Raw genomic sequence first — 14,120 nt, 5'->3', positions numbered from 1 at the left:
AGGGGCAGGCGGGAAAGGAGAAAAGTAGATACAAACAGGAAGCAAGGGCAAGAAACCACGAGATCCTAATGAGGTTTTAAGCCCAAATCAAGAAGTCAGGGAACAGAAGACACAACAGTGAACTTTGTAGATCAAGTCAGGCCCCCAGGCTGGGGCAGGAGGAAGGCAGTGCCAGGGGATCCTCCTGCCTGGCTCCTGATCTAGGGTTAGAACCTCTGACCTGCCTACCTCCCTATCAGGTAACGAGAACTCTCCACACCAGCAGTGTTGCTGTTCCGCAGCAGGATAGAACGGCTGAAGACACATTTGTTCATTTCCAGCATCACTTCTAAGTACACAGCAAGGGCAAGCCCACTGTACTTATTAAAGGGCTCTGCTACCCAGCTGCCAAATGTGTCTTGCTCAACAGAGCAGAATATCAGCCTCATTTGAGTAACTGACTGCATTCTAAATAAACCACAGCAGGAAAAAGTTTTGATAGAAAAAATTAGATAACGCTTGAGACTTCTCAGTTCCCTATCCAGAAGCAGCCATACAGTAAGTTTAGAACAGAGAAAAGTGAAGGCGATTCCCCCAGGGAATGCCGTTTATTAAGTAAATATTGTTTTTAAAGATCCTACTTAAGGTGGATCTGTGAAGGACAATAGCAAAGACTTTCACGATGAGTAAGTGAATAACTGAGAAAACCAGTCCACGCAAACATCACCCCAACATTTGCACACAATTGGCAATAATAAGCAAGAAGCTGCTTTGTCTTAGTTTACCACGCCGTTCAAGCCACTGCTGCAACTACGGCAAACATCCATTTGTAAGCCTCGGTGCAGTTCTATATAACTTCTTTAGAACTGTGACATCACCAGAAAGGAAGTTAGCACACCACTTCTTTATAAGCTGCTTAACATTAACGCCCTAGGTGTACACTTCAGGAAATCAGTTTAAGCTTGCACAGGACACCCCGTGAGCATGCTGCAGATTTGGAGATTAGCACTATGATGCATGGATATGATAATGACATTAACTAATGGTGGCTGGCTTAGCAGGTCACACAAACAGTACTAACCGTAGTGTTAAGCGCTCGTTCTAAGTGCTGAAAAATATTTGACAAAGAATGTTGGGCAACACATTTGAAAATATTCCTCAAAATAAGCACTTTTGCGCAAAAAGCTTTTAGAAAACCTGCTGGCATAATGATACACTAGCCACATATGAGGAGGCAGGCGCAGAAGTAGTTTTTTTTCAGTTCTAAATTATTAGAATAAAAAGAAATCATAGAAAAGGCATCTACATTTGGTCTATATTTCTAGCAACTGTCATCCTAAAAAGAAATCCTGTAAGTACTAATCAGGGGGAAAAGTCAAATTATATGATATAATCAAAATTCCCCTATAGTAGGCCAGCATTGCAATGAATTATTATAGAAACCTTTTCTTTTGGAGAGGAAAAGAGCCAGGAAGAAGTTAATATAAACCTCTAGGCAGAAGATTCCGCCAGGAAAATGACTTCTAGTGCTATAAACACAAGGCAGATGTTCTAAAAGAAACTTAAAACTTAATTAGACGTGACGTCTTCCAGCCATTACCTGTGTGCACGCAAGACAACCGCCACAAACTAGATTTTTAGAATCATCTTTGTTACTGTCTGAAAATCACATTTCTTGCAGGCCAATAAAATAAAAAATGATTTGTGAGCTAGCAGAACTTCAACATGTTCATAAATTAAGTTATTGAACAACCGCTTGAAACCAATGAACGTGTCTTGATTTGACGAATTTAAAGCAACTTCCAAATTTCTTCTTTCTTCTTAGCATACAAGTTCTATTGAACAAAAGGTCAGAAGAAGCCATATTTACAGTGAATTTTATTAATCTATGCTAAGAAATGAAACAAACTGATAATTTTAAGAGTATTCAAACCAAAATTATGACCATTCAAGTTGCCCATTCGATATATTTTGGCTATATTTGTAAACTAGATCATAACTCAAGAGCATGGTAGCACATTACTATTAGATCTCTAGAAGTTTCAACTTAAATTTTCTCCTTATTACACTTACAGGTCTTTCATTCATTTTCTGGTTTTCTATGCTGAATTAGATAAAAAAAATTTTTTTCAAGTTCAAGGATCATTTTCATATAACACTTATTTAAAATTTTTTTTTTTTTTGGTGAGGAAGATTGGCCCTGAGCAAACATCTGTTGCCAATCTTCCTCTTTTTGCTCGAAGAAGATCGTTCCTGAGCTAACATCTGTGCCAATCTTCCTCTATTTTGTATATGGGATGCCACCACAGCACGGCTTGATGAGCAGTATGTAGGTCCACACCCAAGATCCTAACCCGTGAACCTCAGACCACCGAAGTGGACCACGCCAACTTAACCACTACGCCACCAGGTGGGCCCTGACAATTATTTTAATTTTGTACCAGCAAATTCAAAACAACTCAATCCAATAAAAAGTTCTTCAGATTATTAAAGTCACTTAAGATTTCTCCAGACTTTTAGTTGTATTTCCCCCACCTCAGCGCGTGAATGCAATATATCATTCTTGGAATGTTTTTCCGGTCATATACATCTGTTGTTTCTGGATAAAATATCTGGAAAACAAAAGAAACGATGTGTTTATTACATTTTGCTTTTCACAATCATTTTAACTCACCCAAATGATCCTCCTTGGATTACCCTTGCTGTTCTGTATTTATTTAAATGGAGAGGGACCCGTCAGTTGTTGCTTCACCTTGCTCTCCAGGAGGACCCATCACATCTGGTCCACTGCCTGACAGCACACTTCCTAGTGGCTCTGGGGGTGGGGGTCCCGCCGGCCACTCCAAGAAGGCTGCACCCACAGGGCTGGGTAACAGTTCCATTCCACAAGGTGTGCGCCCGCAGAGGCTCTGCTTTCCATAGCAGAGTCACTCCTGTGACTGCCCAGAGGTCCCCTGGCCCGAGAAGTGTGTCCTTCTTACAGCATTTTATTACACCGTCAAAAACCTGGCTACATCGTTCTGTAAACATGTATGCACACACCTGCCATACACACTGATATTTTTTTCTGCTTAAAGTAATACATTTTCACAAATAAAATCAGGAACGTATATCAAATATGAAGGAAAAATACCTACAATCTCACCTCCCAGACTGTCACCACTAGCATTTTGGTATATTTTCTTCCAGTCGTTTTTTTGTATATGTCTCTGATTTATGTTTATGTATGTGTGTATGTGAAGACAAAATTGTACATATTGTAAACCTACTTAAAACATTTAATAGAACATGACTACTTTCTACCCCCTTCATTATTCTACAAGAACATTATTTCTAATGGATGTATATGATTCTTTCATATTTTTGAATCATTTAAGCAGTTCCTCACGATTGGACATTTTTTTGCTCTAAATTTTTCCCTATTATAAGTCACTGCAATGAATGTCCCTGTATTTTCCGAGCACCTGATTGTTTCTTTTGGATAAACAACTAAATATGGAGTTACTAGATTGAAAAGTCTGAACATTAAGGTTTTTAATACACACTTACACGATTCTTAAGCTTAAAACTAAAAGCCTAATAAGGAACAGATTCCCGAACAGGGCACCAAACTTATTTGTTCCTAAGCACCAAAAAATGAGTAATCAGACTTGAAGCTTCTAAGACTAAGATAAGCGTATTGGCATTACTTGCTTTCAGTAAATATTTTATAAAATTTGACATAAAAACTAAAATTAAATCGTGTCCCATATGGTAGTACTTGATACTCAAGTGCAATTTTCTATTGGACACTGAAAAAAGTTGAGAAAAGAAAGAAGCAAAGTTTCTTGAGCTAGAAAATGGATAGTTGCTCTGCACTTAAAGAAATGTCTGTAGCCTAGAAAATTTCAAAGGTGTTGCCAACTTTCCTTTTGTACGTTCGCTGTTAAAGCGTCAATGAGAAGAGGATTCCCAATTCAGAAGAATGTGACCAGGTTTAAAGTTCTACTGTGTAAGCAGAGGACAACTATAGCTGCTCCCTCCCTTTCCTTTAAACAAGAACCTTGTATATTCACATTTCTTTTGTAAAACACTATGAATGTGTCTACTGTTAGCAGGAAGATAGGATCAATTTATGGTTCACCAGATGTTTCATTCAGCACTCTATTCCCAGCACCTCACATGATGCTAAGCACAGCAGGCACTTAATATTGATAGTGGAAGGCATTAATAGCAGTCAAGTACATCAGCCAATTCAGTACATGTTGGTCTCTCATCCCTGCAATGTAATGTATCAATGACTTCATAATAAAAATCACTGTGAAAATAGAATCTGCTATATGGATCACTTATCTGGGCTTGAAATCAAGTGAAACCTGGTCCAACATATGTACAATTTGAAAAGGTTTAAATCAAATTTATCAAATATAATGAAATTATCCTAATCTAAAAAGTATGTTGCCTCCTACAGAAAAACCCAACTTGAATTCCTTTCTTTATTAATCTGTTTACCACCCAGCCCCCAGTTACTACTTGCTAAATCATAATCTAGAAACATGAATTCTAGACTATAACTAGTGCCCAGAAGAGAACAGCATTTAATGTTCTGGGCATTTTCGGAGAAAGGAATGTCGTTCGATTAAAAATGGCAGAATAAAATAAATCAGTATTGACCATTTTGAGATAAAATAAGTTGAGCTAAAACAGACATGAGCACAAATATATTAAAAATAGGCATTCATAGTTTACATTAAGGAATCTTTTATTTTTGTTGTGGTGGGTGTTTTTAATTGCAAATCTGCATTAACAACAATAAGAACAACACAGGTCTTAAGTGAGTAGCCTATCCCCTTGCCTTCATGCTGGACCACTCCTCAATCATTTCTTTAAAGTAGCTGTATGTAATAAGCAATACAAAGGAGTGAACTCTTGATACATACAAAAACCTGTGGATCTTGAGGGCATTACACTTGCTGAAAAAAGTCTATCTCAAAAGATGACCTACTGTCTGATTCCATTTCCATAACGTTCTCAAAATGACAAAACTATAGAGATGGAGTACAGATTAGTGGTTGCCAGGGGACAGCGCTGGGGAAGGGATGCAACAAAAAGGCCCTCTCCTCTGCGGTATCTTTATCTTGATGGTGGTGGTGGTCACGCAAATCTCTTCACGGGATAAAACTGAACAGACGCGAGTGAGTGCACACAGGCGACTGCATGTAACAATGGTGACAACTGAGTAAGCTCTGTGGCCTAGTTCACATCAGTCACCAATGTCAGTTTATTATTGTACTACAGGTAGGAGACGCCACCCCTGGGGGCAGCTGATGAAGAGCACACATAGCTGTACTATTTCTGTAACTTCCTGTGATTCTATAATTATTTCAAAATAAGAAGTTTAAGAAATAGCTTCACAATTTCTATCAAATGTAATTATTTCCTCATTTCCTCTACTTTATTTCTCTCACAGGCTTAAGGGTGTCTGCTCTCTGAATTTAAAAGCTCTGAATATTTGCTGAGTTTTATTTGGGACATATATTTCAGGAGTAAGAGCTATAACCCCCTAGCCTTTAAAATTTAAAGTGATGCTATGATTTATAACAATAATTTATAAAAATAAATTCATAATTATAATTTACAGTAATACAATGAGACTTAGAATCTTAAGTATAAATAGCAACACAAAAAAGGGAGGTGGCTATTTTTTTTTTTTTTGTGAGGAAGATCAGCCCTGAGCTAACACCTGATGCCAATCCTCCTCTTTTTTGCTGAGGAAGACTGGCCCTGAGCTAACATCCATGCCCATCTTCCTCTACTTTATATGGGACGCCGCCACAGCATGGCTTGACAAACAGTGCGTCGGTGCGCGCCCGGGATCCGAACCGGCGAACCCCAGGCCGCTGCAGCGGAGCGCGCACGCACTTAACTGCTTGCGCCATCGGGCCAGCCCGAGGAGGTGGCTATTTTAAATCAACCATTTATCAGCTAAAGCTTGTTTTGATCTTATTTAATTTATACACACTTTTACCTGGCTGCTCTCAACTTGTACACATACTTCATTCTAAATTCTTGCCATAGGCCTTCCTGTCTAGTCCTTGCATTTCTCATTCCTAAGACAATGAGGCCATCTGTTGCATTAACGTACCCCAGTCTGTGAAATCATTTTTCATCATGAGGTGTTTGCACTACCCCTTTTGGCTTCCCAGTTCAGGCTTACCTTGGGTAGACCAATAGACTCCATGGCTCTTAACCACTGGACGGTATTATCTGTGTGTCGAAAATGAAGGCCAGACTTCTAATGAGAGGACAGGAGCGGGGAAGGAAAGAAGAGATCACACAAAAAGTGAGCCATTTGTAATGACATTTTTCGTTAGCAGGATGTTTTTCAATTGTATTTCTCCTGTAATAGAGTTATTAATACTCATATAAAAGAACCAGAGACAATAAAGGAGACTAGACTGTCTTAGCTAGACTCCAACCACTTGTGATGGACCATTCCAGTTTCAAGAATTCACACATTTGAGGTAATTCTGAACCAAAATCTCAAAGACTATGTAATGTCTAGCACATGCCTTAGGATGTCTTATGAAACACATGTACACATGAATGGGCATGCATGCATGCGTGCACACACACACGGTTTTATCATGTCCATGGCTGAGAAGTGTAGTAACTTCAAGAAAAACAGGACTTCTAGAAGACTAAATGCCTTTTTTTGTGTGGTTTCTGGTTCTGCCAAACTGCTTTTTCTGATCATGAATGTAATACGATTTCTGTAGAAAACCTGGAAAATGTAGAAAAATACAAAGATGAAAACAAAAACCACCCCACAATTCAGAGCTAATTTTAGTATCTATTCCTCCTATAATTTAATCCTAATCTTGGCCTTGTACACAAGAAGTAAACCTTCAGTGTAAATGTTTTACAAGACCTTTTTCTACCCATGTAATCAAAAGTCTATGTCTTCTGTTCTTCTTTATAGTCCTATCAGCCAACCATTTTTTTCTACACAGTCTATAAGTATAGTATCCTCGCCTGTGTCTCATGAAGTTTTATCAGGTAATGAACCTTTAAGAAGAGTTTTAAAACTACCTTGTATTTTTAGTTAGATGAGTAGCATAATGTTATCTTTTTTTTATTTTTAAATTTATTTATTTATTTAGTGTGTTTGTGTGTGTCTGAGGAAGGACAGCCCTGAGCTAACATCCGTGCCCATTCGTCCTCCACTTTATATGGGACGCCGCCACAGCATGGCCTGACAAGTGGTGAGTCGGTGCACGCCCGGGATCTGAACCTGGGCCGCCAGAGGCGGATTACGCACACCCAACCGCTATGCCACACGCTGGCCCATCTTTTTTTTTTCAATAAATGTACAAAAAAGCAACTACAGCAAATTTTATCTATAACTAACATCCAACGGTAGATAATCACATTCAGAAAGTCTGGCTCTTCCCATCTTCTGTGACTTTCTACAATCTAATAGTTTATTTAACAAAAGTATTTTTGTTGCTGTTAGAAATTATAAAGTGTAAGCAAAGTAACATTTGACAAATATTTATACTTTTCAATAGTGGCCACTATTTATTGAGATTGGACTGTGTGTGTCAAGCACTTTACATAAATTATCTCTAATTCTCAAAACACACTGCAAGGTAGTTATCATTCCCATTTTTAAGAGATGAGAAAACTTAGGCCGAAAGGAGGAAGTGATTTGCCTAAAGCCAAACAGCTGTTAAGTGGCTGAGCTGGGATTCCAGACTTGTCTCTTTGGATCTGAAGATCTTCCCTGTGCTAACACCACCCAGGAAAGAACACGGGACCTAATGATGGCGAGATTATTCTTCAGAGGGGAGAAATCAGCTAGTTACTATGAAATAACTAGAGAGAGGGTGAGGAGAGTAGAAAGGAAGGAGGGCAAGGAATAAAGAGAGAGAGCCCAGACAGTTAACAGCCAGGCAATAGGGTCTGAGGGTAACTCAGCATAAACAACTTTTGCAGAATACAAACAATTCTCAGACGCAGCCACTCTGTGACCATGGAGGGACAAGACAGAAACAATCCACAAATCATGTCAAGAGACAGAAGAGGACCCTCAGCACCACAAAATAACTAAACTATCCTCTCTTCTAAGAAGAGCAACTTTTTTCTTGACTAACGCCAATCTAGTCCCTATTCAATCTTCTCACCTTCTAGATAAAAATTACCAAGACATCAAATTGATCCCCCTCCCTGATAACACCCCAAAGACATCTGATCCTTGCTTCCCTAAATCCTTATTAGAATCACCCAGTACAAGCCCAAATCTGCACTAAGCTCCTACTTTCTCCTCCTTATAGCTCCATGAGTATGCATTTCTTTCTTGCCGCAACGAGTTAAATAAACCTAACTTTGTTTGTTTGACCCCAGATGGGTTTCTGGGGATCTTTGGCTGGTGGGCTTCAATAATCCAAACCATGTAATGAAGACACTCCATCCATTTAATGGTCTTGTTAGCTAGGTAACCTCAGGAAATTTACAAACCCCTTTGAACCTTGGTTCCTCAGCCATAAAAAGGGAATAGTATGCTTCTCTGAGTTGCAGAGATTAAATGACAACACACATAGAGCATTTAGTTGCAAAGTGCATCTAAGAAGGCAATAAATTTTAGCTACTGTAATTACTACGCTATAAGACTGGGCTTGAATCTTTTATTCACTTTTAAGGTCAGAGAAAGGTTTAGCGCTTTATGTAAGAGGCACTGAAGGGAAGGGTGCTTATCTTGGTCATATTTCTACCGTCAATGAAATGACAGATTTCAAATCCTTCATCCATTTTAAACAGCTGAGGAGTGCTGACTTCAGAACCTTGTGGTTCATGTCCGCATATATAAGAAGTAAGCTTCAGTGAGTGAACACCTTCAATCTACTAGATTTACTTCAATTACAACAAAAATGGTCTTCTAAATAGGCTAAAAATAAGCTTAGTCCATTATAACCACTTTTAGCTTAGTTTATTTTTTTCACCAGTCCTACATATTAATATTAGCATGGGTGGTGTGTCTATAGTCAGACTTAGCCAAGGGGTGTTATGTCCCTCTACCTAATTTCTCTCAGGTTCTGGACTAGAAAGTATATGCTGATTTTCTACTGCTGAGCTATTACAACACCAGCAAACAAGATTATTCTAGTTTACATTGAATAGATGAGGAATTATATAAGTTTTCTTTGGATAGTAACTTCTTACACATTAGAATCAAGATATGTTAGAGCTGAGGTAGCTTAAAACCAATAATTATTCTAATTTGCTCATTTTATAGATGAGGAAACTGAGGGGCCCAAGTATTTAAGAAGCTCGAGTTGAGCTCAGGGTCAAGACTAGCTTGTGGGAGCTCCTGACCCCAAGTCCAAATATTCTGGTCAACGTCCTGCCCACAGAGCCACAGCACGACCACCACCGCTGACATGTACAGTGCGCGTACTCGTCAGGCGCTGGGCCGCCTGGCGTGGATGAACACATTTGTTCCTCACAACATCTCTACAAAGGTGGACACTATTATTGTTATTCCCACTTTACATGTGAGGAAACTGAAGCTCACAGGGGCAGTCAGTGGTGGGGCCAGACTCGGAAGCGTTTTGACTCTGCAGCTCATGCCACTAACATCACCTGTCCGCTTTCCCTATCCACGGCTCAGCTAAACACTCAACAGGCATTTATCCTACGTCTACAGTTATCAACACACTGGACAGAACGATACTGTTTGTGTCTCTGAGCCTTGTCAGGCTGAGTCCTCTCAAAGGAACGTCCTTCCTTCCCTCTCTTCCTCTTTCTCTTGCCCAGCCTAGTCAGCTGAGGAACACTCATCTGTCATGCCTCCACCAGGGAAGCCTTCCTGACCTCACCACCCCCACCCCCTTGAGAACTGAGTGCTTTCTCCTTGTTTGTCCCCCAGTGTTCACCCAGCCGTCTTCTCTTCACTGCCCTTCGCCCCTTTCCAACCCCCTTCCAGGATTCATCCTTTGTTTTCCCTTGAATCCATTCCCTTCTTGTCCGTGCAGACCACATCACCAGGACTGAGTAATCCCCTCACTGCTCTCTGCCTCCACCGTCACCCTCCCTCCAATTTACTCTCCACATCGCAGCGAACTGTACCATGATGCCTGTTATCACTGCAGCGGCTGCCCCTGTACTTAGGATGGAATCAGAGCCTCCATGTGTGACTGCATGATCTGCCCCTGCTTCCCTCCTGGTCTCACTTCTCACCACTGTCCCTCATTGCAGCCTTTCAGCCACTCGATTTGGCCAAGCTCTTTTCTTCCTCGCTTCTCTCACAAATGGGCCTCTTCTCTCTGGACTGTTCTCCCCACTCCCCACCCTTAACTCTGCACATGGATGACTTTCTCCTCATTCTTCCGGCCTAAGAGTAAACATCTCCTCAGAGAAGCCCATTGCTACCAGTCCATAACATTGGCTTTAACTTCTTAACAGACTTATCATAATTCACAACTGTGTATTTGCTCATGGTGTGTCTCTCTAACTGTAGGCGCCATGAAATCACGTCTGCCTTGCTCATCATTCCACCCTGAGCGCCCAGAACAGCGCCTGCCCCATGGTGGCGTTGATAAGTACTGTATGGATGAATGAGTTCATCCCATATGTATTTCTATCATGGTATCACTTTATCTTCTTTCCCTATAACTTTATTAAAATTTATTCTATTAATATTTACCTGCCTATTAGAGCAGTGGTTCTCAAACCTTTGTAGTAGGTAAGAAAACAATCAGCTGGGATGACTATTAAGGGTGCAGCTCCCTGGGTCCCCAGCCAAGAGATCCTGCCTGACTCAGTAGTCTGGGGTGGGGCCTAAACATCCACATTTTTACACACACCATCCGGTGGTCCTGCAGGAGGTCTGAGCATCACACTTAGAGAAAGAGTGTCAGACTCAAAGCACCTTGATTAAGGATCGATAAAAGCACCAAAGACAAGGAAAGAGACCGAGTTTTTTGGCTTCATTCCTTCACCCAGCAGCTCTTCCCTAGCACCTACTATGGGCCAGACCCTGCACCATTCACCGAGGACATGGCAGAGACGAAACATGGCTCTTGCCTTTCTGACAAAACAATCATTACAGTACACCATGGCGTGTCCAAGAGGGGCAGTGTCAGGTGCCACAGCCCACGCGGCATGGTCTCGTAACTCAGACCTGGAGTGGGAGGTGGAGGTGGCCAGGGAAAGAATACTCATCATTGCAAGGTTGAACCCTAATGCCTAGGACATCTCTCTAGCCCTAAACTAATGGGGAGCCAGGGTTGTACATAAGCCGGCAGACAAAGGGAAGGGGCAGCAGGAAAGCCCCTCCTGCCTACCCAAAGCCGTCAGTGCCCAAACTGGGACCTGCAGAGATTTGGGACAGAGCTTTCACTTTGGGGAAACACTGCCTCACAGGCGGGTCATATTTTATGGCTGCAGTCTAGGCAGACCCTGCAGCGAGAGCCCAAGCTCACTGAACTCATGGTTTCCAGATGGCACATGAAGGGGCTGGCTCAGGTTATCAAGTGTTCCCTTGTGTTTCAACGTCTTTGCCACAGTCCCGTGATTTAGTGCTCCTTGGGAAGGACCACGTGACAGGCTTTAGTCCCGAGGAACACAACAACAGGAAGGTAAGTCTCCTGTTCACTAATATTTGTCTTCTCTCATTTTTGTAAAAGAAATGAAATGGCCTTAAAGTAAAATTTTATGATTACATGGCAAATCACTAAAAATTCCCATTCAAGTACATTAGGCACGTTCAGGGATTTATTAAAAGGAAAAAAAGAAAAGCCTCTTTTCTCCAGTGAATTAACAGAGGAGTAGTTTCCATTTGTCCCTGGTTCTCTCCCACGTCACAGCTGGCATCAACCCCTCTCCTTCTGCCACTTCCCTTCTCTCCGCCCCTCTCCTAGCTTCCCTTCCTCTGTGCACCCCAGTCTTCCCGGGGCCTTATGGGGTGGGGGACGGCAAAACAGAACACGTCCTTCTCTCACCATGTCATCACCTGCCTAAGCTCCACAGGTATTTTATTTTGTAACAAGAGACTGGAAATAATTCCCCTGTGCCCATCCCGAAGAGAAGTTGCTATTTATTCAAATAGTGGGACCTCCCACGCCAGGAGGAAACAGTACCTGTTTAACAGTACCTCGCCACAAGGGGGTCCAGAGTTGAACTGGAAAGAGACTCCTAGTCAAGGTGTATAATGCACAGAGAAGAGGAAAGAATTAAGCCCACTCTCTGCTCTGAGGCTCACCTCCACTGAAGGTCTGTCTTTCTGGCCTGATTCTCACCATCCACAAGAGCAAAATGAATACCCACAATCCATTTCCAGTGTGGCGGGAACCCAGCCCGGCTACACTCTAACTGTGTCATCAAATCTATGTGGCTGTTGATACTAATTGGCCTAGATCTTGGTAATAACCATTATGCAAGCAATGAAGAAAAGAAAAATTGTGCTCTTAAACGTGGACAAATGTTAATTTATTTTGTCAAGTGGGGATATAAATAATTTTTTTTCTGAACTTTTAAAAATATTTCTCAAAATTACAAAAAACAACTTTCATTTTGGCTGCCTAAGCCATTGCTTCATTCAAGTCTTGTGAAAGGCGATAATGAGCTAAAAACTCTAGTGTAAAACACAAGACTTAATAAACTCAAACTTACTTTAACAAATGCAAACACTTTTGTACATAACACTACTCAAGGCAGAAACTTTTGCTCCATTACCTTTTAGACTAGACCACAAAAACAGACTTGTCAAAAAAGATTTGTCAATTCATTTTGTCTACGGTTAGCCTAAATTACTCAAACATTTGCTCTAAATTCAATACACATATTTTAAAAATAAATTTTGTCTCAATGACAACTGAAGGGTAGTATGAATCATGCAATAATTGGGAAATCATTCCATTTTCAGCTATACTTAATGTCGTCCTTGCAATGGTAAGAAAATAACTTTTAAGCATACTTGAAAATCTGCACATAAAAAATACTGATATAAAGAACCAAATATATTAAGAAAATAAAGAATTAAGCTTCAAAGAAGCTTTAAAAACCCTGACCCAGAGTGAACAAGAGATCACATACTCCAGGAGGGAACACCACACATTATAAAATTCCCTTTTGAAGACACATGTAATGAAGGGGTCTTTTAGGCCAGCATTTACTTTTTCCTCCTTCACTTTTTAATGGAAAATTTCAAACATAGAAAAGCAGACAGAATAATATAATGAACTCCTAGGCACCCATCATCTGACCTCAGCAATTATGAACTACGGCCAGTCTTGAATTATCTACCCAGCTTCCTCCCAATTATTTTGAAGCAAATCCTAGATATATCATTTTATCTGTAAATACTTAGACATGCGTCTCTAAAATATCAGAATTTTCTTTTATTAATACAAGATTGGTGTTTATTTTGGTCTTGTTTTCTCCCCTATAAGCCTTCCTAAATTAGCCATGAAATAATTCTCAAAGCTAGTTGCATACAAAAAGGTTACTCTTATTTTGTTTTAAACACCAAGCGGAAAAGAATTCCTGCCTATTCAACATCGGTCCTCTTTTTATCACACTGGCCCTAACTCTTTAGGGCCACAAGTTCAAGTCCTGGGGGGCCCTTTATTCCTCGATGGAACGAGGGGCGTAATAAATTGCACTGGTGGTGTATAAAGGAGGGGTGGAGTGTCCTCACTTTACATTTGCTGGTGCTACTAAAAATGACCTCCACGAAGGAATGATGGGGGCTGGGACGTCCCACAAAACAGAGGTCTCTCAGCCTCAGCCCAGAAACAGAAACACTTTGCTTTTAAAACTGCTGCCTCCAGAGTGATTATTAACAGGCTTCAGAGACCAAGGACATCTCCCCTCACCCCCCAAATCCCTGTAGAAACACTAAAAGAAGGGAAAGGAAATACTGAACTGAAATACTAAACTTTCACTTTTAGCTGGAAGCCAAAACCAATTAGATCTCAGTTACCTTATAACGTGTTTGTTCCACATCATAGATCTTCTTCTCTGATACCATTTTCGGGGCAAAGAACTTGGCTAACTTGGCAAGGTAAACTCCATTCCGAAGTCCTTCCTCCAGCTCAGTGGTTGGTGGCAATTCTTCCACTAAGCAGACTTCCATCCACCTAAAGGGATTAAAAACACCT

At 40.8% G+C, this 14,120-nt stretch overlaps 1 protein-coding gene across 1 annotated transcript in view; it reads right to left on the bottom strand.

Annotated features, from left to right (window-relative positions):
* IQGAP2 (IQ motif containing GTPase activating protein 2) overlaps positions 1 to 14,120 on the bottom strand; it is a 261,521-nt gene that overhangs the window by 113,181 nt on the left and 134,220 nt on the right. Inside the window, exons 3-5 of the mRNA XM_058565585.1 lie at positions 13,943 to 14,099; positions 6,176 to 6,253; positions 2,515 to 2,591 (exon numbers count right to left, since the gene is read on the bottom strand). Coding sequence (XP_058421568.1) covers positions 2,515 to 2,591; positions 6,176 to 6,253; positions 13,943 to 14,099 — 312 coding nt within the window. The remainder of the gene's footprint in view (positions 1 to 2,514; positions 2,592 to 6,175; positions 6,254 to 13,942; positions 14,100 to 14,120) is intronic.

Source organism: Diceros bicornis, chromosome 1 (genome assembly GCF_020826845.1).
Source record: "Diceros bicornis minor isolate mBicDic1 chromosome 1, mDicBic1.mat.cur, whole genome shotgun sequence".
In the NCBI taxonomy this organism is placed as follows: Eukaryota; Metazoa; Chordata; class Mammalia; order Perissodactyla; family Rhinocerotidae; genus Diceros; species Diceros bicornis.
Note: the sequence above shows the minus strand (reverse complement) of the source record. Positions and strands in the feature narration are given on the sequence as shown.